The sequence below is a fragment of the Muscardinus avellanarius genome (assembly GCF_963383645.1).
Source record: "Muscardinus avellanarius genome assembly, chromosome: 4".
Taxonomy (NCBI): domain Eukaryota; kingdom Metazoa; phylum Chordata; class Mammalia; order Rodentia; family Gliridae; genus Muscardinus; species Muscardinus avellanarius.
The window spans coordinates 136,034,307-136,056,373 of NC_137789.1; the positions used below are offsets into that span (position 1 = coordinate 136,034,307).

At 42.8% G+C, this 22,067-nt stretch overlaps 1 protein-coding gene and 1 pseudogene across 2 annotated transcripts; both read right to left on the reverse strand.

Moving 5' to 3' along the window:
• Positions 1 to 951: 951 nt before the first annotated feature.
• PCGF6 (polycomb group ring finger 6) lies at positions 952 to 18,741 on the reverse strand (the record flags this gene model as incomplete). Its single annotated transcript, XM_080694856.1, has 10 exons — positions 952 to 1,008; positions 6,625 to 6,711; positions 7,867 to 7,965; positions 10,310 to 10,337; positions 13,771 to 13,879; positions 15,059 to 15,118; positions 15,217 to 15,272; positions 16,312 to 16,408; positions 16,499 to 16,598; positions 18,397 to 18,741. The coding sequence occupies 10 exons, from the start codon at positions 18,739 to 18,741 to the stop codon at positions 952 to 954; spliced, it is 1,038 nt and encodes a 345-aa protein (XP_080550982.1).
• A 671-nt stretch (positions 18,742 to 19,412) lies between these two features.
• LOC308262445 (large ribosomal subunit protein eL19-like) lies at positions 19,413 to 21,709 on the reverse strand (annotated as a pseudogene). Its single transcript has 2 exons — positions 21,696 to 21,709; positions 19,413 to 19,985 (listed from the first exon to the last, which is right to left on the reverse strand). The product of its transcript is annotated as a large ribosomal subunit protein eL19-like (transcript).
• Between the last annotated feature and the right edge of the window lie 358 nt (positions 21,710 to 22,067).

Here is a 22,067-nt window from a genome sequence, read left to right on the forward strand (position 1 = left end):
TGGAAATTTTGTGGTGAAGACTATAAAATATTTCTCTTAGAAAGGACCAGGATGTTAATTTTAGGCAAAATAATATTCAAAACTGAAGTCTTTGTATGAAAGTGAGCTCTCAAACAGTCTTATTCTTTATCCTAGTAACAAAATAATGGGAAAATGAACATTAAGCTGATTTACTGAGGGAATAAATAAGTATTCTGTAAACTTCTAAAATTTACCTGAATTCTTGTATCACTTTCAGAAGTAGTGCCATTAAAACCATACTATGTATGTAAATAAAATTAAAAACACCATCACACATAAGCACCTTATTGTAGGATACGTTGAAAGTTCTTATTTCATTGAAGGCTTCTGGCACAGGCCATAAATCCTACATAAAACAGTCTCTTCACACAGAATAATGATAATTCATCCATTTTTGAACAGAATGATATCTCTTTAGTAGTATTGCTGGTATAAAAAAAATACACAAGTTCAAAATAAGATGGCAACTTACAGAAGTGGCCGGAAGCTTGGGTCTTTGAGAGCACACCCTGCAACTGAACAGACACGGGCTTCGAGTCTCCCCTTCAGAAGCATATCTTTTTCTTTGAAATAGACTGATGCTGTCCCACAGAGCAGAATCCCAACCACCAACTTGGGTTATGGCTCAACAAAGATAGAAAGCAAATATTAAGGTCAAATTATTGGGGATCACAAGGAATTTTAAAATTCGAAGTTTTGAAAAATTTCCCCTGAGCTCTGGTGCTTTTCACATACAGTCTCTCAGAAACAGATGCGTCCCGCTGTTGCGACCGTTCCATAAATGCTGATTCCTGCTGCTGGAAATAGGCGAGTCTGTCTTGTCTGGAACAGCATGGCGTGGCAGCGACAGTGTTTGTGGAGCGCTTTGGTGGGTGCAGTCCTGACAGGAGTCCTTGCGGTGTTACCCTTCTCATGATGTGCTTAGCGTCTTCAGCTTATTTTCAGAGGGGAAACCACAAGACCATAATGAAGCACAAGAAGACCATCCTAAGGGGAAAAAAAGACTTTTTTGTAGTTCTCTAAAAACTGACTGTTCAGATGATATCAAAGCTGGCTTATTTTTCATGACCCAACACTAGTGTGATTTTTTTTTTTTTTTTTTGGTGGCACTAGCGGTGGAACCCAGAGGCTTTCTACCTCTGGGCTGTACTCCCTGACCTATTTTATATTTTATTAGAAACAGGGCCTCACTAAATTGCTGAGAGCCTCAGTAAGTAGCTGAGGCTGGCTTCGAACCTGTGTGATCCTCCTGTCTCAGCCTCCCAAGCAAGGGGATTGCAAGCGTGCGCCACTAGTGTGAATTTTGTGTGTGTGTTGCTGGCGATTAAACCCAGGGGCATTTTACTTCCAAGCGACACCTCAGCCTTATTTTATTTTTCTACCTCTGGGCTATACTCCCAGACCTTTTTTATCTTTTATTTTGGAAACAGGGTCTCACTAAGTTGCTGAGAGCCTCATTAAGTAGCTGAGGCTGGCTTTGAACCTGTGCGATCCTCCTGTCTCAGCCTCCCAAGCGCGGGGATTACAAGCGTGCGCCACCACACCCAGCATGAAACCGGGTTTTGTAAGTTGCTGAAGTTGGCTTCAAGCCTGTGATCCTCCTGTCTCGGCCTCCCAAGTATTGAGATCATAGGCATGCCCCACCATACCTGGCTGAAATTCTTTATTTTTATTTTTTAGGTGCTGGGGATTCAACCCAGGGCATTCTAACTCTGAATTATACCCTCAGTCCCATTTTTTACTCTTTATTTTTGAAATGGTCTCACTAAGTTGCAGAGGGCCTCACTAAATTGCTGAGGCTGACCATGAACCTGTGATCCTCCTGTCTCAGCCTCCCAAGTACTGGGATTACAAGCATACTCCACCACGCCTGGCTAAATTCTTTGTTTCAAAGAAAGAAAATGTTTCCAAGATAAATATCCTTGCTTAATCATCTACTTCATAACCAAACAATTCATGTCAGTGTGTCTTTTCTTTTTTTTTTTTGGTACTGGGGATGGGACCCAGGGGCATTCTACCTCCAAGTGACACCCCCAGACCTATTTTATTCTTTATTTTTAAACAGGGTCTCACTGACTTGCAACGGGGTTTCACCAAGTAGTAGCTGAGGCTGTCTGCGAACCACTATCCTCCTGTCTCAGCCTCCTAAATGCTGGGATTACACCACGCCCAGCTCCAGTGTCTGTCTGTTTCTTTCCTTCCTTCCTTCTTTCTTTCTTTCTTTCTTTCCTTCCTTCCTTCCTTCCTTCCTTTCTTTTCTTTTCTTTTCTTTTCTTTTTGTGGTACTAAGGGGTGGAACCCAGGGGCTTTCTACCTACAGGCTACACCCCCAGCCCTATTTTTATAATTTATTTGGAAACAGGGTCTCACTAAGTGGCTGAGGCTGGCTTTAAACCTGTGTGATCCTCCTGTCTCAGCCTCCCAAGCACTGGGATTACAAATTTGTGTCACCACGCCCGGTTCTTTTTTTTTTTTTTAGGTGAAGTCTATGTTGCCTAGGCTGGTCTCAAACTCCTAGGCTCAAATCATCATACCTGATCAGCATTCCATGTGTCTTTTTAAATAACTCTCAGAAGTCAACTTTTCTTTTTTCTTTTTCTTTCTTTTTTTTTTTTTTTTTTGCGGGTCTGGGGATAGAAACAAGGGGCATTCGACCTCCAAACTACACCCCCTGCCCTATTTTTATTCTTTATGTTGAAACCGGGTCTCACTGAGTTGCAGAGGGCCTCACTAAACAGCTGAGGCTGTCTGCGAACCGCGATCCTCTGGTCTCAGCCTCCCGAATGCTGGGATTACAAGCGTGCGCCACCACATCCGGCTTTATTTTCTATTTTTTGTGGTACTGGGGATTGAACCCAGGGCTTTCTACCTCCAAGCTACACCCTGAATCCTATTTTATTCTTAATTTTTTTTTTTTTTGGTGGTACTAGGGTTCTTGGAAACCCTTTTACCTCCAGGATATGCTCCCAGACACCTATTTTTTAGTATTTTTATTTGGAAACAGGGTGTCTTAAGCCAGCAAGGCTGGCTTTGAACCTGTGCATTCCTCCTGTCTCTGCCTCCCAAGCGCGGGGATTATAAGCTTACGCCACCATGCCCAGCGGAATCCCCCCCCCCCACCCACAAAGGGGCTTTTCTACCTCTAGGCTATACTCCCAGACCTATTTTATACTTTATTTGGAAACAGGGTCTCACTAAGTTGCTCAGAGCCTCAATAAGTAGCTGAGGCTGGCTTCGAACCTGTGTGATCCTCCTGTCTCAGCCTCCCAAGTGCTAAGATTACAAACGTGGGCTATCACGCCCAGCTTATTTTTAATTTTGAAACAGGGTCTCACTAAATTATAGAAGGCCTCACCAAGTTGTTGAAGGTAGCTATGAATCTGTGATACTACTGTCTCGGCCAGCCAAGTACTGAGGTTACAAGCTTGCATCACCACACCCAGCTTCAGAAGTCAATTTAATGAGTAACAAGAATCCATAGTTAGGCAGGTTGTTTATGATTAAGCAATTCTCCTAAAATGAATAAAAGAGATATACCTTTTCTTTTCTATAAACTCCTTAATAGACTACCTAAACATTGGGTTTGCCTAAAAAGAGACTCAACTATCAGCTAGGCATGGTAGCGTACACTTAAATCCCAGTCCCTGGGAGGCTGAGACAAGAGGATCACAGTTTCAAGATCAACCTGAGCAACTTAGTGAGATTCTCAGCAACTCAGCAAGAACCCGTTTCAAAACAAAAACTAAAAAGGATGGGGGGAGGAAGGAGTGTAGCTTTGAGGTAGAATGTCCATGAGTTCAATTCCTAGTACCATAAAAAAAAAAAAAAAAGGCCAGGTATGGTGGCAGAGGCTTGTAATCCCAGTCCTTGGGAGGCTGAGACAGGAGAATCACAGGTTTGAGGACAGTCTCAGAAAATAGTGAGACTCTCATCAACCTGGTGAGATCCTATTTCAAAATAAAAATAAAAATAGGGCTAGGGGTGTAGTTCAGAGGTAAAATGCCCCTGGGTTCAACCCTGAGTTTCCCCCTTTTTTCAAAAGTGGGGAAAAAAAGACCAAATATAATAAAGAATCATGAATCTGATGTGTTTAAGAAATTAAATGTCAAGCCCGGCGTGGTGGCGCATGCTTGTAATCCCAGCATCTAGGAAGCTGAGACAGGAGGATCAGGGTTAGTGGACAGCTTCAGCTACTACTTAGTGAGACCCTTTGCAACTCAGTGAGACCCTGTTTCAAAATAAAGAATAAAAAATAGGGCTGGGGGTATAGCTCGGAAGTAGAATGCTTCTGGATTCCATCCCAAACAATGCAAAAAAAAAAAAGAAATTAAATGTCATTTCCAAGTAAGTGCAGCTCACTAATACTGCAACTGAAAAACTCTGAAATTCTTACTCATTTAATGGAAGCCTAAAATAAATCATATATTTTACTTCCTTCTTTGAAGACTGTCCTGAGAAATTGTAGGGCTTAACCTTACACTAAATGACTCCAGATGCCGTGCTTCTGAATCTTTTGTTTTTTTGTGGTTTTTCTGTCTACCCTCTTGATATCAGGCCATAATTCTTTGTGTTCTCACTAAGGCTGAATCCAGTAAGTAACTGGCTTTTTTTTTTTTTTTTCAGTATTAGGGATGGAACCCAGGGGCAGTCTACCTTCGAGCTACACTCCCAGCCCTATTTTTTATTCTTTATTTTGAAACAGAGTCTGAGTTGCAGAGGTCCTCACTAAATAGCTGAGGCTTTCCATGAGCCACGATCCTCCTGTCTCAGCCTCCCAAATGCTGGGATTACAAGCGTGCACCACCACATCTGGTTAGTAATTGATTTTCATAAGATACTAGGTTTTTCCTTCCTTCCTTCCTTCCTTCCTTTTTTTCTTTCTTTCTTTCTCAGTATTTGGGATGGAACCCAGGGACATTCTACCTCTGAGCTATATCCTCAGCCCTATTTTGTAGTCCATTTATTTATTTATTTATTTATTTATTTATTTATTTATTTATTTATTTATTTTTGGTGGTACTGGGGTTTCTGGAAGCCCTTCTACCTCCGGGCTACACTCCCAGACCTATTTTTACATTTTTATTTGGAAACAGGGTCTCCTAAGCCAGCGCGCGCGGCTGGCTTCGAACCTGCGCGATCCTCCTGTTTCTGCCTCCCAAGCGCGGGGATTACAAGCGTGCGCCACCACGCCCGGCTTAGTCTTTTTATTTTTGAAACAGGGTCTCACTGAGTTGTGAAGGACCTTGCTAAGTAGCTGAGGCTGTCTGCGAATCGTGATCCTCTGGTCTCAGCCTCCTGAATGTTGGGATTACAAGTGTGTGCCACCACGCCTGGCTAGTATTTACTTTTCTACGAACAGGAAAATTAGCTGAAAGACTCACACGGAAACACACCAAAGCTCTGCCCTAAGCAACACAGAGAAAGGGTGGTGGCCCGCTCTGAATTGCTCATCCTGTGCATTTTTCTGTTTATTGTTTTGGTTTGGTTTGGTTTTTTGCGGGACTGGGGATGGAACTCAGGGGCATTTGACCTCCGAGCTATACGCCCTGCCCTATTTTTTTTTTTTTATTCTTTATTTTGAAACGGGGTCTCACTGAGTTGCAGAGGGCCTCACTAAGCAGCTGAGGCTGCCTGCGAATCGTGATCCTCCAGTCTCACCCTCCTGAATGCTGGGATTACAAGCGTGTGCCACTACGCCCAGCTTATTTATTGATTTTTTTGCTAAGCTGGCTTTTATTCCTGGAAACTCTGGTGAAAACTCTCCAAAATTCTAGAAAAAGGCTAAGTAAAGGCTAAAGTAAAAAGGCTAAGTAAAAATTCTAGAAAAAGGCTAGAAAAAGGAAAGTAATGAATGAATATATAAGTCAGGCATCTGAAGTCTATAGACAATGACAGAGGCCAGTGGTGAGCCAAAGAGCAGGTGCCTCTCTGAAGGACCAAAGCCTTGGGTGTGCCGAGACACATAACTACTACTGAGCTACATCCCCAGCCCTACAAAGGATTTCTCTATTGCAGTATGGTCAGGAAGAAAGAGCAAGGCCTCTAGACTTCAATTGCTGGGATTTGAGCCCTGGCTCAACCACTAACTCACTGTGGGCAGTCACATGTTCTCTCTGTACCTCAGTTTGCTTATCTTTTTTTGTGTATGGTATTGAGGCTGGCCTTGAACCAGGATCCTCCTGTCTCAGCCTCCCAAATGCTGGGATTACAAGTGTGTACCACCATGCCTGGCTATTTTTATTTTTTGAAGCAGGGTCTCACTATGAGGGTCTCCCTACTTGCTGAGGTGGTCCCCAAACCTGCGATCCTCCTATCTCAGCCTCTCAAGTGCTAGGATTACAGGCATAAGCCACCACACCTAGCTTTGCTTATCTTTTATATGGGGGATAAAAAATATGTACCTCATAGATTAATTATGAGGAATAAATGAGCTAAACGGACACGATAAGCATTCAATAAACATTATCTACAATTACTATTTGTAGTGCAGATTATTTTGAGAAAATTGTTAAGTATTTTTGAAAACTACAAGATATCATGGAGCCTTTTTCTTTTAGTAAATAACTTGTCTGCTCAGCACAGGCCTGATGAATTGAGACCTACCTGCATGGCTGCGTCACCTATGGCACGTCGGATTTCCCTCAGAGTCTGGTACTGCTCCAGCAAGTGATCACCACAGATGATATCCACCTATGGGAAAAAAGAACATATCAAATCCTTTCCTGCTTCAAAACACCATCTGAGGAGATGAAGGGCCTGGCCCAGTGTGCCAGAACAGCCTGTCATTCCAGAGATTGAGGCAGGAGGATCACAGGTTCGAAGCCAGCCTCAGCTACTTAGGCTCTTAGCAACTTAGTGAGACCCTGTTTCCAAATAAAGTATAAAATAGGTCTGGGAGTATAGCCCGGAGGTAGAAAAAGCCCCTGGGTTCCACCCTCAGTACCACAACAAACAAACAAACAAACAAACAAACAAACAAACAGGGTCTCACTAGGATGATGAGTCTATTTCCTGAGGCTGTCCTTGAACCTGTGATCCTCCTGTCTCAGCCTCCCAAGTACTGAGATTACAAGTGTGTGCCACCACACCTAGCTTAGAAATTAATACTTTTCTTATGATCAGCTTTTCTCTGACACCACAAAATGATCATAAAAGGCAAAAAGAAAAAAGACATTAAATCAAATGTGACTGAGCTGGGCATGATAACGCACACTTGTAATCCCAGTACTTAGGAGGCTAAGAAAGGAGGATCTGGGTTTGTGGCCAGCCTCAGCTACTTAGTGAGCCCCTCCACAAATTAGTGAGGCCCTGTTTGAAAATAGGCTGGGTGTGGTGGTACAAACTTGTAATACCAGTATTTGGGAGGCTAAGACAGGAGGATTGCAGTTCAGGGCCAGCCTCAGCTACTTAGTGAGGCCTTTGCAACTCAGTGAGACTCTGTTTCAAAAATAAAGAATAAAAAATAGGGCTGGGAGTATAGCTTGGAGGTAGAATGCCCCTAGGTTCCATCCCCAGTACCGCAAAAATAAATAAATAAGTAAATAAATAAATAAATAAATAACCAGACTAAGGGTGTAGATCGAGGTAGAATGCCTCTGGGTTCAATCCCCAGCACCACCAAAAAAAAAAAAAAAAAAAAAAAAGCGATGAAAGTTGGGGGTGGGAATCACGGTCTATCAATATTCAACTGGCATTACAATGTCTACTGTATCATAAAACAAAAGCTACCACATGAAATTCTAGAGACAGTTTTTTGTTCAGTATGCTAAGGGCTATCTCACCTATTATCTTTTCTTCAACATGCTAAAGGTAAGCTCCCTGTCCTTTTATATACATGTACTATACCTGACAAGCTGGATCAAGTCCCATTTTTCTTCTGAGAAATTTTTCTACATGCCCAATAGTTGCTTCTCCCGAAACTCGAACAAACTTCTTTTCTAATGGCTACAAAAAATAAAAGAGATTAATAAAATTGTTTTCAGATTTTATATATGTATATCTGTATATAAAACATATTATTATACTATATGTATATACTAAATATACAAAAATTTTTTCCTTTTTTTTGTGGTACTGGGGGTGGAACCCAGGGGCTTTTCTACCTCTGGGCTATTTTATACTTTATTTGGAAACAGGGTCTCACTAAGTTACTGAGAGCCTCACTAAGTAGCTGAGGCTGGCTTTGAACCTGTGCGATCCTCCTGTCTCAACCTCCCAAGCGCTGGGATGACAAGCGTGCGCCACCATGCCCAGCTTTTTTTTTTTTTTTTTTTTACACTACTGAGGATGGAACCCAGGGTATTCTACTTCTTAGCTACATCCCCAACCCTATTTTTTATTCTTTTTTTTTTTGGTGGTACTGGGGTTCCTGGAAGCCCTTCTACCTCCGGGCTATACTCCCAGACCTATTTTTATACTTTTCTTATTTGGAAACAGGGTCTCTTAAGCCAGCACGGCTGGCTTCGAACCTGCGCAATCCTCTTGTCTCCGCCTCCCAAGCGCAGGGATTACAAGAGTGCGCCACCATGCCGGCCTATTTTTTATTCTTTATTTTGAAACAGGGTCTCACTGAGTTGCAAAAGGTCTTGCTAAGTAGCTGAGACTATCCGTGAACTGCGATCCTCCTGTCAGCCTCCCAAATGCTGGGATTACAAGTGTGCATCACCAAGCCCGGCTTGACATTCTTTGATCTACACTCTCACATTTTATTTTTAACTTTGAAACAGGGTCTTACTAAGTTGCTGAGGGTCTGCGTCACTGTTCGCAGCTACAACTTAATGCGAGGGGGAAAAAAGGCAAACACTTGTAATCCCGGTACTTGGGAGGAAAAGACAGGAGGAACACAGGTTCGCAGTCAGCCTCGGCAACTTGGTAAGACTCTTACCAACCTAGCCAAACCCTGTATTCAAATAGAAAATAAAACAGGGTGGGCATGTAGCTCAGAGACAGAATGCTCCTGGGTTAAATCCCCAATACCACAAAATTAATTAATTAAAAAAATAACAAACAGGGCATAGTGGCACACACCTCTAATCCCAGCACTTACGAGGCTGATAGGAGGATAACAGGCTTGAGGCCAGCATACAATAATTAACAAGAAAGCCTGGCGTGGTGGCACATGTGTGTAATCCCTGGGTTTGGGAGCCTGAGACAGAAGGATTGCACAGGTTCAAAGCCAGCCTCAGCTACGGAGTAAGGCTCTCAGCAACTCAGTGAGACCGTTTCCTAATAAAATATAAAATAGGGCTGGGAGTATAACCCGGATGTGGAAAGCTCCTGGGTTCCACCCCCAGTACCACAAAAAAAAAAAAAAAAAAAAGTCTTCACGGAATACTACAAGGATATAACCCTGTCCTTAAACCACATAGAAACTTAACTGCCACCTAACTACCCATATTATGAAACATGTTATTGATATGCAAGTTTCCTAAACAATTGCTATGAAGCAATTTCCTAAAGTAAATTACCATTAATTTTATACCTTATCATTTAAAAGTGGTTTAAAGTTACCAGAGTTATGAGGACTCAATGGTGTTTTCGTTCCATCACAAGGATTCCTGAGAGGTGCTGTAATCCCTGCACAGGAGTAACTCACTCCAGGCTCCTGCCTCTACGCTCCTGCGCTCACAAACACTGCACCAAGCACATACAATCTACTTAACTTTTAGTATAGGCTTTGGCAGTCACTGGAAATCTAAACAGATCAAAGTCACCTACTCCTTATGTATTTACAATCCCAAGTTTCTGTAAGACCCAGTTTACCCTTTTAAAGAAGCTACTTTTTCCTGAGTGACCTTATTCGACACTGTACACAGGGCACCTGTGATGCTAGAGCCTTTAAGACAACTCTGAACTTAGGCATGCTGCAGAGGTATCCATTTTCACCTCTAAGACCTCAGCCAATGACCCAGCTAACAAGTTAGGGCAGGGGAACTTCAGCCAAAACGTTACACACAAATCTGTAGCGCAGGTTGAACTCTAAAAGCCAACTATGCAAAAAATGCTTTGAAAGGTTTTTAATCACCCAATTAACATAGTCTTGGTTTTAGAGTTTTAAAAATTATTACTTTTCTTTAGACCATTGTTCTGAACTAATAACTAATCCCCACTTAATCATTCTTCCCCTCATAAACCTCTCATAAATCAATATGGAATGTTCTTCATATTCTAGGAACTTATTTATAAAATATTTTATTATAAATGAAGATAACCTCTATTTGTTTGCTAATATCAATTTGTATGCTACAGAGTTTTCTTATGAAATGAATAAAAAATAAAAGAGAAATACCTTGAAATGTCCTGTGCCTTCATTAGCACTGAAAATCGAGAGCAAAGTTAATCAGTACATAATACGGTAAGTTATATGCTTAATCATAAAACAACAAAATATAAAATGAATATACATATTTTAAAAACAATAGTTTATTTTCATTTTATGTTTTTGTTTTTGTGGTATGGGGGATGGGACTCAGGGACACCATACCCCTGAGCTATACCTCCAGCCCTTTTTTATTTTGAAACAGGATCTTGCTGAGACTGGCCTCCGATCTACAATTCTCCTGTCTCAGCCTCCAAAGTACTGAGATTGCAGGCATATCCCACATCATGCCTGACTCTAATTTTTTTTTTTTTTTTTTTTTTGGTGGTACTGGGGGTGGAACCCAGAGGCTTTCTACCTCCGGGCTATACTCCCAGACTTTTTTTATATCTTATTTGGAAACAGGGTCTCACTGAGTTGCTGAGAGCCTCACTAAGTAGCTGAGGCTGGCTTCGAACCCGTGCGATTCTCCTGTCTCAGCCTCCCAAGCGCGGGGATGACAAGCATGCGCCACCACGCCCAGCCTGACTCTAACTTTAAATCATAGCCACCTAAATAAACCTTTATAAAATAAACAAATACAACTGTCATTTCTGCCACCTAGTGGTAACATGAAGACAGCTTTATCCAGCATTTTATACTACTTTACAGAAGTTAATACATTCATTTTTGGTGGCGCTGGAGACTGAGTTGGGAGACACCCTATCGCTAAGCCCCTTCCCCAGCCCTTTTATTTTTTATCTAGAGACAAGATCTTGCTAAATTGCCCAGGCTGGCCTGGAACTTGCAATCCTCTTGCCTCAAGCCTCGAAATCTATGGACGCGAAGGCAAATCTCTGGTTTAGAGGCATGTACCACCAAACCTGGCAAAAACAAACAAAAAATGTACCAAACACACCTATAATTTCAGTACTTGAGAGGCTAAAATAGGAGGACTGAAGATTTGAGGCCGGCCTCAGCAATTTAGGAAGACCATTAAAAAAAAAAATTTAAAAAGGGCTAGGAGTAAAGCTCAGAGGGAGAATTCCCCTAAACTCAAGCCTTAGTGTTGAAAAATATTTTTTTTTAAATTCCTCCAGGGGCATTCTACCTAAGCTACCCCAATCCTTTTTTTTTTTTTCCCCTCAGTACTGGGGATGAAACCCAAGGGCATTCTACTTTCAAACTAAACCTCCAGCCCTATTTTTCATTTCATTCTTTATTTTGAAACAGGGTCTCACTGAGTTGTAGAGGGCTTCACTAAGTAGCTGAGGCTGTCCATGAAGCGCAATCCTCTTGTCTCAGCCTCCCAAATGCTGAGATTACAAGCCTGTACCACACACCCAGCTACCCCAGTCTTTTTTATTCTGAAACAGGGTCTTGCTAAATTGCTGAGGCTGGCCTTGAACCTGTGATCCTCCTGTCTCAGCCTCCCAAGTACTGGGATCACAAGAAAGACCTACCACACTCTGCTTCTTTTTTATATATGTGGCACTAGGGATGGAACCCAGGGGCATTCTACCTCTGAGCTGCATTCCCCACCCTATTTTTATTATTTATTTTGAAACAGGATCTCACTAAATTACAGAGGGCCTTACTAAGTAGTAGAGGCTGTCCTCGAACCTATGATCCTCCTGTCTCAACTTCCCAAATGCTGGAATTAACAAGCATTCATCGCCACGCCTAGCTTTTTTTTTTTTTTTTTTTCCAGTACTGGGGATAAAACCCATGGGCATTCTACCTCAGAGCTATACCCCAGCCCTATTTTTTTTAATTCTTTCTTTATTCTGTGCTACTGGGGGTGGAACCCAGGGGCTTTTCTATCTCTGGGCTATACTCCCTTACCTATTTTATATTTTATTTGGAAACAGGGTCTAAGTTGCTGAGAGCCTCACTAAGTAGCTGAGGCTGGCTTCAAACCTGTGCAGTCCTCCTGTCTCAGCCTCCCAAGTGCTGGAATTATAAGCGTGCACCACCACGCCTGGGTATTCTTTTTTTTTTTTTTTGGAACCCAGGGGCATTTGACCTCCAAGCTATACCCCCTGCCCATTTTTTATTCTTTTATTTTGAAACAGGGTCTCACTAAGTTGCAGAGGGCCTCACTAAGTAGCTGAGGCTGTCCGCGAACCGCTGTCCTCTGGTCTTAGCCTCCTGAATGCTGGGATTACAAGCGTGTGCCACCATGCCTAGTTTATTCTTTATTTTGAAACAGGGTCTTACTGAGTTGCAAAGGACCTCACTAAGTGGCTGAGGCTGTACGCGAACCACAATCCTCTTGTCTCAGCCTCCCAAATGCTGGGATTACAAGCCCAGCTTTTATTATTTTCAAAATAAAATTTAAAACTATTTGTACCAGTACAATATATTAATTTTACAAATGTAAAAATCTGTAATCCTGAGCCAGATGTGATGGCACATGCTTGTAATCCCACCATTTGGGAGGCTGAGACAGGAGGATCACGGTTCACAGAAATCCTCAGCTACTTAGTTTCGCCCTTTGAAATTCAGTGAGACCCTGTTTCAAAATAAAGAATAAAAAAATAGGAGCCGAACTTGGTGGAGCATGCTTATAATCCCAGCATTTGGGAGGCAGACACAGGAGGATTGCGGACAGCCTCAGCTACTTAGTGGGGCCCTTTGCTACTCAGTAAGATCCTGTTTCAAAAAATAAAGGAATAGAAAATAGGGCTAGGGGTGTAGCTCGGAGGTGAAAAGCCCCTGGGTTCCATCCCCAGGTCCGCAAAACAAAAAATTAATTATTTAAAAATAGGGCTGGGGGTGTAGCTCGGAGGTAGAATGCTGGATTCCATCCCCAGTACCACAAAAATAAAGTAAAATCTGTAATCCTCCTGTCTCACCCTCCCAGATATTAGAATTACAGTCATATACCACTACACTCATCTCCTTTTTCTCAGTCTTAAATAGTCTTTTTTTTTTTTCTTTCTTTCTTCAGAACTAGATACAGAACCCAGGGGTATTCTACCACTGTTACATCCTCAACCCCCTTTAAAATGTTTTTATTCTGATACGAGGTCCTGCCTAAGTTTCCAAGGCCAGCCTTGAATTTGTGATCCTTCTGCATCCGCTGGGATTATCCATGTGTGCCACTGTGCTCAGCTCCATAATTAATTTTTAAAAGGATGTCAGAAAAACATGACTTCACCTGAATTCTGGATAATTTCATAATTGTTGGTACTTAAAAAATTTTTTCTTTTTTTGGTGGTACTGGGGTTCTTGGAAACCCTTCTATTTCCGGGCTACACTCCCAGACCTATTTTATACATTTTTTTTAAAATTTGGAAACACGGTCTCTTAAACCAGCACAGCTGGCTTCTAAACTGCAGATCCTCCTGTCTCCGCCTCCCAAGCACGGGGTTTACAAGCGTGCGTCACCATGCCCGGCCAAAAAATTCTTTATGTTAAGGTGAAAAGGTAGATTTTTAGGTACTTACCCAATGAACTCCAGTAACAAAGACATGTCAAGTTCGGGTGGAATACGAAATACCGATTCTAGGACTTTCTTTGTTCTTCCTTTACTCGAAGGGACTGGCTGTGGAACAGCTATTTATTTGATAGCCAAACAAAAAAGCTGATTTAGGATAAAAATTTCACAAACTGAGATATTTCAAGAAAATAACTACATAGATTACAACTATGTTGACTAAAATGCCATACAACAATCTTCCTTTCATTAATAACATCAGCTACTCTGTCGAAGGCAGTGAAATCAGCAGCAAGCCCAGGGAAGATTCTACAAGGAAGGCGAGTTTAATAGGGCCACAGAGGGAGCTCATCAGAGGAGCAACATTTGTAAATGTCACTTTATAACACTCCTGTGAACCAGGGCTCATGCTAGTGTTTTACTTGTATCGTCTTTTTTTTTTTTTCTTTTTTTTTTTGGCGGTGCTCGGGATTGAACCCAGGCACATTCTGCCCCTGAGCTACATCCGTAGCCCCTCTTTTTTTCTTTATTTTGAAAGGATCTCACCAAGTAGCGGGAGGCCTCACTAAATTGCCAAGGCTGGCCACGAACCTGTAATCCTCCTGTCTCAGCTTCCCAAATACTGGGATTACAAGCGTGCACAACCATGCCTGGCTCTTTTTTGTTTGTTTGTTTAACTGATTAGAAAAACCAAGGCTTAGGCAATTAGACAATTTACCTAAAGACTCCAGGTAGTGGAAGAACCAGAATTTTATTTTATTTTTTTTTTGAAGATTTAAAGAAGTTTATTAGAAAGATAGAAATACAGAAAATAGAAATACAGCCCCATGCCAAAATGGCATGAGAGGGTGACTCGAAATGAATACACCCAAGAACCAGAATTTTAACCCAAATCTCTATCTGCTATATAGTAACATTATCAGCATCATAAAAACTAATGTTTGAGCAGTTACTATGTGCCAGGCACTGTTTTAAGTGCTTGTATTACTCAATGTCTTTTTTTTTTTAAATAAAGCACCATTATTTTTCCTATTTTATAGATAAGGAGGATGAGACACTGAATTTGCTAAAGTTCCCTAAGTACAGTGGCAGAGCTATGAACTCAGAAAATCTAACTCCAGAGCCTGCAACTCATAATTCTTATACACAATTTGGTTGGGTTACACTGCAGCATTACCCTCAAAATATTTCTCTTTGATATAACTAGCTATTCCCAAAAAGAACCTCATAGGTCATGGATTTTACTAAGTTAGTATTCCCTACTCTATAAGTATGTTATAGTTATCACCCAAACTTACCAGGTTTAGGTACTTCTAGACCTCTTTCTTTATAGAAATCATGCATTTGCTTTTTTTCTCCTAAAAAAATGATAAAACATAGACTAAATTACACTTAAAATGTAACTAGCAGAGTCAGAGATGCTGGGATTCACAACTATGTAATAAAAGAAACTTACTTTCCTCTAGATTGACCACTAATTTGTACACTATGTCTTGTAACTGCCGGTCCAACCTAATAAAAGGAAAGGATTGAGAAAACCTCAGAATTCAGAAAAATACATTTTGGTATAGAGAGAGTTAGCTCTATTTTCCCTTAAAATGGCTATCTCCTTTCTCAGAAGCTAGTTACTTTTAGGTATCACTTGAAGCTTCTAAAGATAAAACTTACCTAAGAGAACCTCAAGTAATTATATATAACCATAGTATTCAGAACAGTTTACTAAATTGTTCCTTGTTGTACTTGTCTTATTTCCTCAATAAGAATGTGAATTTGAGGGCAGAAACTATGTTTTTAACTTCTGTGTATCACCTGCAAAGCAATCTTCTAAGATAATAAAGCTTGCTATGTGAATGAAAGTAACCTATGCTTAGTATTTTCCTTCTTCTAGAAAACTGGGCCCGAGCTGAAAACTTGATTAATAAGCCATAATGAGCTACAACAGATCGGCTACACTAAAGAGGCCAGCTGTTTCAGATATTATTTCTGAATACTATAATGAAATGACAAGCCTAAACTAGCTCCTATTAACTTGATGGGATTAAAACCCTCATGGAAGAGGCTTGTGTTTCTTCTTTTTTTCTTTTCCTATTTTCCTTCTTTCTTTCTTTTTTATTCTGTGTGTGTGTGTGTGTGTGTGTGTGTGTGTGTGTGTGTGTGTGTGTTACTGGGACTGGAACCCAGGGGCTTTTCTATCTCCTGGCTATATTCTCAGACCTATTTTATATTTTATTTGGAAACAAGGTCTCACTAAGTTGCAGAGGGCCTCACTAAGTAGCTGAGGCTGCCTTCAAACCTGTGCGATCCTCCTGTCTCAGCCTCCCAAGCACAGGATTACAAGTGTGCACCACCACGCCCGGCTTTCTTTCTTTTTAAATCCCCAACATATATCACAGTGCCTGGCATATAGTATGTGCTCTACACACATCCCTTAAAAGAATATATAATTCCTTTTCTTCTAATGTTGAGGGAGGTTAAGAATTTATTCCCAACTACACAATTTTCAGCTTTCAGAAAAGTATACTCAAAACTATTACTTACATACTTCTCTTACCTTATGTTGTAAAGAGGTTGTGTCTGATGTACAACTATGTTGCACTTTGGACATCTGTTACTATAGTAAAAATGTCTTACAATGCAGCTTTTACAAACTGTTGAGAAACAAAATGTTTAAATTAGGATGCTTTAAAAACATTGAACAAATTGCAAATATTATTCAGAAATGTGAACCATATGCTTACAGGTATGAAGACATTCTGTAATGGTTGTTGCATCTATTAGGTAACCTTTGCAAATGGAACACAAGATGTATGGGGTCAGCTCAGCAAGATTAATCAGGCGCTGCAAATGCAATGGAAATAGTTTTAAAATACAAGTCTTTGCCTTTTCAAAAAAAAATTTTTTTTTGGTGGGTTTGGGGATGGAACCCAGGGGTATTTGACCTCCGAGCTACACCCTCTGCCCTATTTATTATTATTATTATTTTTGAAACAGGGTCTCACTAAGTTGCGGAGGGCCTAAGTAGCTGAGGCTGTTTGCAAACCTCGATCCTCCAGTCTCAGCCTCCTGAATGCTGGGATTCCAAGTGTGCCCCACCACAGCCGGCTCAAATTCTTAAACTAGTAGGGAGAGGTAGCCTGTGCCTGTATTCTTGTCTACTTGGAAGGTTGAGGCTGCAAGATCACTTCACTTGAGCCCTAGAGTTGAAGACTAGCTTGTACAATACAGTGGGAAAAGTTTCAAAAGTGAAACAAAATGAAACAAAACAATATAAACAATAATCTCAAGATTTCATTACAATGTATAAATTTAATTACAATATGGAAACATACCTCCAACCCTTCAAAATACTGGGAGAAATTACAATGATGCGATATAAAGCAATATTTCAAAAGGATTCCTTTCTCTTGGATACAATGTATAGCAAAAGAGATAAAGACATCTATGTACATAATTTACAAAAATAGGTAAACTTTCCATATATTGGTGTTTAAACTTAATATACTAATTCTAACTGGTAAAGTGTATTACCTAACTTGATGAAGAATGTGCTACCAGCCAGAAACTCTGGTACACATTTGTAATCCCATTACTTGGGAGGTTGAGACCAGAGGATAGCAGGTTCAAGGTCAGCCTCAGCAATTTAGGTGAGACTCTCAGAAAGCTAGCAAGAATCTGCTTCCAAATAAGAAATAAAAAGTGTAGGAGCCAGGCGTGGTGGCGCATGCTCGTAATCCCCGCGCTTGGGAGGCGGAGACAGGAGAATCGCGCAGGTTCCAAGCCAGCAGCACTAGCTTGAGACCCTGTTTCCAAATAAAAATGTATAAAAATAGGTCTGGGGGTGTAGCCCAGAGGTAGAAGGGCTTCCAGGAACCCTAGTAACACACACACACACACACACAAAAAAAAAAAAAAACAAAAAAAAAAACAAAAAAAAAAAACAAAAACTACAACAGGTGGGGAATTGCTTATCATCTTTTCAATGCCTGTAAAAAGTATTTCACCAGGCATAGTGGCACATGCCTGTAATTCCAGTACTTGAAAGGCTGAAACAGGAAGATCACAGGTTCAAGGACAGTGTCAGAAATTTAGCTGTACCTTCAACAACTTAGTGAGGCCCAGTTTAAAATATACATATATATATATTATATAAACACACACACACACACACACACACACACACACACACACACACACACATATATATATATATAGAGAGAGAGTGTGTGTGTGTTGTGTGTGTATCTGTCTCCTGGGGGTGTAGTTTAGCGTGCTTCAACTGCCAGTGCCAAAAAAAAAGGGTCCCCTGCCTGATGGTAAATTTGTGTAGGGCAGGGGCACCTTACCCCAGGCACCTAACTCGCTGGTCACGCAGTAGGCTCAATGATTTCTTAGTGAATGAATGACTGGGACCCAGAGAGCCAAAGTGACTTGCGGGAATCTCACAAAATAAGTCGACTGGCAGGGAATCGGGTCAAGACCGAGGCCGGTCCCCGCCACACTGGGGGCAGGCAGGGCGGGGTGGGGTGGAGGTTCACACTGCCGTAGGCTGCCGCAGAGAGCTGGGGTCGGCCATGCGGGCCAGCTAGGTCCCAGAGGCCATGCGGGCCCAGCAAGACGGGCCGGGGGCCGTACACACCTCCTCCTCGTCCTCCGAGTCCGGCCGGCCGCCCTCCAGCCTCAGCGAGAAGTGGTTCATCTCTTCCTCCTCCTCCTCTTCCTCCTCCAACTCCTCGTCCTCTTCTAACTCCTCGTCGTCGTCCTCGAAGCGGCCCCGCAGGCGGCCCAGGCCGCGCTCGGGCTCCAGCTCCGGGGGCCGGGAGCCCGAGCAGCCGGGAGCCCCAGCCTCGGGCGGCGCCGGGCCCTGGTCGCCGGCCGCGGGCGCGGGGGTGAGGGCGGGCGGGGAGGCGGGCGGCGGGGCGGCGGCGCCCTCGGTCTGGGCCGCGCCGGCTTTGCCCGCCGGGACCACCGCAACCCCTTCCATGGCGGGGCCGACACCAGACCTGAGCCCGGAGGCGCGGCGGCGCGGGAGCGCGGGAGCCGAGCCGGCGCCCGCCCCGGACGCCAGCGCGCAGGCGCGGGAGCGGGGGACGCCGGGAAATGTGGTCTCCCAGGCCCCGGGAACGCGGAGCTGCCCAGGTGAGCGGGGCGGGGCTTACGGTGGCATCTTAGAGGAAGCGCGCCCAGTTTTGCCTTTGAAAGGTTTGGCTCCCTCCTCACCGACTTTTGTCTGTCTCTCTGCCTGCCTGTCTGTCTAAGTATCTATCATCTATCTATCTAGCACTAGGAATTGAACCCAGAAGCAGTGTGTGTATGTGTGTGTGTGTGTGTGTGTGTGTGTAGTGCTGGGAATGGAACCCAGGGACATTCTACCTCTGAGCCACACCTCCAACCGTTTTTAGTTTTTATTTTGAAACGGGGCTTTGCTACTTTGCTCAGAGCCTCGCTAAATTAATTGTTAAGCTTGGCTTTAAACCTGCGATCCTCCCGCGTCAGCCTCCAGAGTACTGGGATTACTGGGGATTGAACCTGGGGATTCTACCTCCGAGCTATACCCCAGACCCTTTTTTTTTTTTTTTAACACATAAAGGCTCCTTTTATTTATTTAAAGGACTGATCTCCGAGGCCACTATGTATAGACACGAGAGGGGAGCTTTATTTTTTGGTCTCCTCCTCCATGGACAGAGTCTTGATTTCTTCTTCTTGGCCCGGAGGCGCTCCTCACGGCGCTTGCGTGCCTCCTCGGTCTTGGACCTGCGGGCCTCGGCCTGGCCAGCCAGGAGCTTCTTGCGGGCTTTGTCTGCCTTCAGCTTGTGGATGTGCTCCATGAGAATCCGCTTGTTTTTGAACACATTCCCCTTCACCTTCAGGTACAGGCTGTGGTACATATGGCGGTCAATCTTCTTAGATTCACGGTATCTCCTGAGCAGCCTGCGCAGGATCCGCATCCTCCTCATCCAGGTCACCTTCTCTGGTATTCGAGCATTGGCTGTACCCTTTCCCTTACCTATGCCCATATGCCTGCCCTTCCGGCGAGCCAAGGTGTTTTTCCGGCATCGAGCCCGGGAATGGACAGTCACAGGCTTGCGGATGATCAGCCCATCTTTGATCAGCTTCCGGATCTGCTGACGGGAGTTGGCATTGGCGATTTCATTGGTCTCATTGGGATCCAATCAGACCTTCTTTTTGCCACAGTGGAGGACGCTGGAGGCCAGCCTCTTCTGCAGCCTGAGCCATGGCCTCAGCCGCCGCAGCAAAAGGAAAGCCCAGACCTATTTTTTATTCTTTCTTTTGAAACGAGGTCTCAACAGGGTCCGAGTTGCAAATGGCCTAAGTAGCTGAGGCTGTCTGAACCGGATCCTACAGTCTTAACCTATCAAAAGCTGGCGATTACAAGCATGTGCCACCATGCCTTGCTCAGCATCACCATTTTTTTTTTTTTTTTTTTTTTTTTTTGCGGGTCTGGTGATGGAACCCAGAGGCATTCGACCTCCGAGCTACACACCCTGCCCAATTTTTTATTTTATTTATTTATTTATTTATTTATTTATTTGGTGGTACTGGGGTTCCTGGAAGCCCTTCTACCTCCGGGCTACACTCCCAGACCTATTTTTACATTTTTATTTGGAAACAGGGACTCCTAAGCCAGCGTGCATGGCTGGCTGCGAACCTGAACGATCCTCCTGTCTCTGCTTCCTAAGCACGGGGATTACAAGCCTGCGCCACTACACCCGGTTCAAAAACCAGATTTGACTGCTTATTCTTTCCTGTCTTCAAGGGACCTCTTACAATGATTGATCCTTGGTAAACCCCTTGGAACATGGCCGTAACATTTTTTTGTCAGTAACTGATGGTTTTGCCGTGTACACCTAAAGCAATGAACCATGCTGTGCCAGATTGTCAGATTACTTTGTACAAACATGAAGATCTATGGTGTTCATGCACCTGGTTTTGCTGTTGGAGACCTGAGTTTTGGTTGCCTGGCAGGTTATGTCTCCCATATGAATAGCTCTCCTGCCCCCATAAAATGCTGTGGTGCTAAACTCAAACAGTAGTCTCTGGGCAGAGACATACCACTTATGTCCCTGTAGTTGGCTATTTAGAGAGAAAGCATGTCCTGTGTGGGCCTGGATGAGAAAGACATGTGTCTGGTCCTCTCTGGACTTTGGCAATGTATTTCCTGATGCTTGTTCCTCTTGTTTTTGCTTTATATTTTTTGCCCTAATAAACTTCTGTCTTGAATATAACCTGCTACTGAATCTTGTATTTCAGCCAACTGCTAAACTTCTTGAAGAGATTGTGGAACTTTTTATATACTTTCTATATACTTTGTAAAAGATACCCTTAGAGCCATGCATGGTGGCTCACAACTATACTTTCAGTATGTGGAAAGCTCAGACAGCTATTTATTAATATATAATTTTACTTATATTTATCATAATGTAATAAATTGATACCTTGTTAATATGCAGACCACTCTCTTTTTTGTGTATTTGGTCCTGGGGATAGAACCCAGGGCCTCACACATACTGGACAAGCACTCTACTGTAAAACAACACCTCAGTCGAGTGTGGTGGTGCACGCTTGTAATCCCTGCATTTGGGAGGCTGAGACAGGAGGATCATGATTTGCACACAGTCTCAGCTACTTAGTGAGGCCCTTCACAACTCAGTGAGACCCTGTTTCAAAATGAAGAATAAAAAATAAGGCTGGGGGTATAGCTCGGAGGTAGAAAGCCCCTGGGTTCCATCCCCAATACCGGAAAGAAAAAAAATTAAAAATAGGCTGGGTGTGTAGCTTAGAGGTAGAATGCCCTTGAGTTCAATCCCCAGTATAAAAAAAAAAAAAGATAAAAAGATGATCAAACTCTCTGAGAGAAATGCCAACTAAAGTAACACTGAGGTTACTGAGTTCTGCTCAAAATGATAAGCATCTCACCGTGTCCTTCCCATTGCATACAGGTAAAACCTCTAGACAAAATGCATGGCAGAGCTATTGAAGTCTCTGGAGTATAAATGGTAAGAGGCAATTTGGGAAAGGAAATCAGAACTCAAAGTTTCTGAACCAGCCCAGTATGGCAGCCCAGGCCTGTAATCCCAGACTAAAATAAGATTCCAGGTTCAAGGCCAGCCTCAACAATTCAGCCAGACCCTCTTTCCGAATTAAAAAAAAAAAAAAAAAAAAAAAGGATGGAGGTGAAGGTCAGAGGTAGAATGCCTCTAGCTTCAACCTCCGGTAACCCTACCCAAGGAAAAGAAATAACAGAAAAATCGAATATTAAAAATTAGAATTTGATGCTGAGTGTGGTGG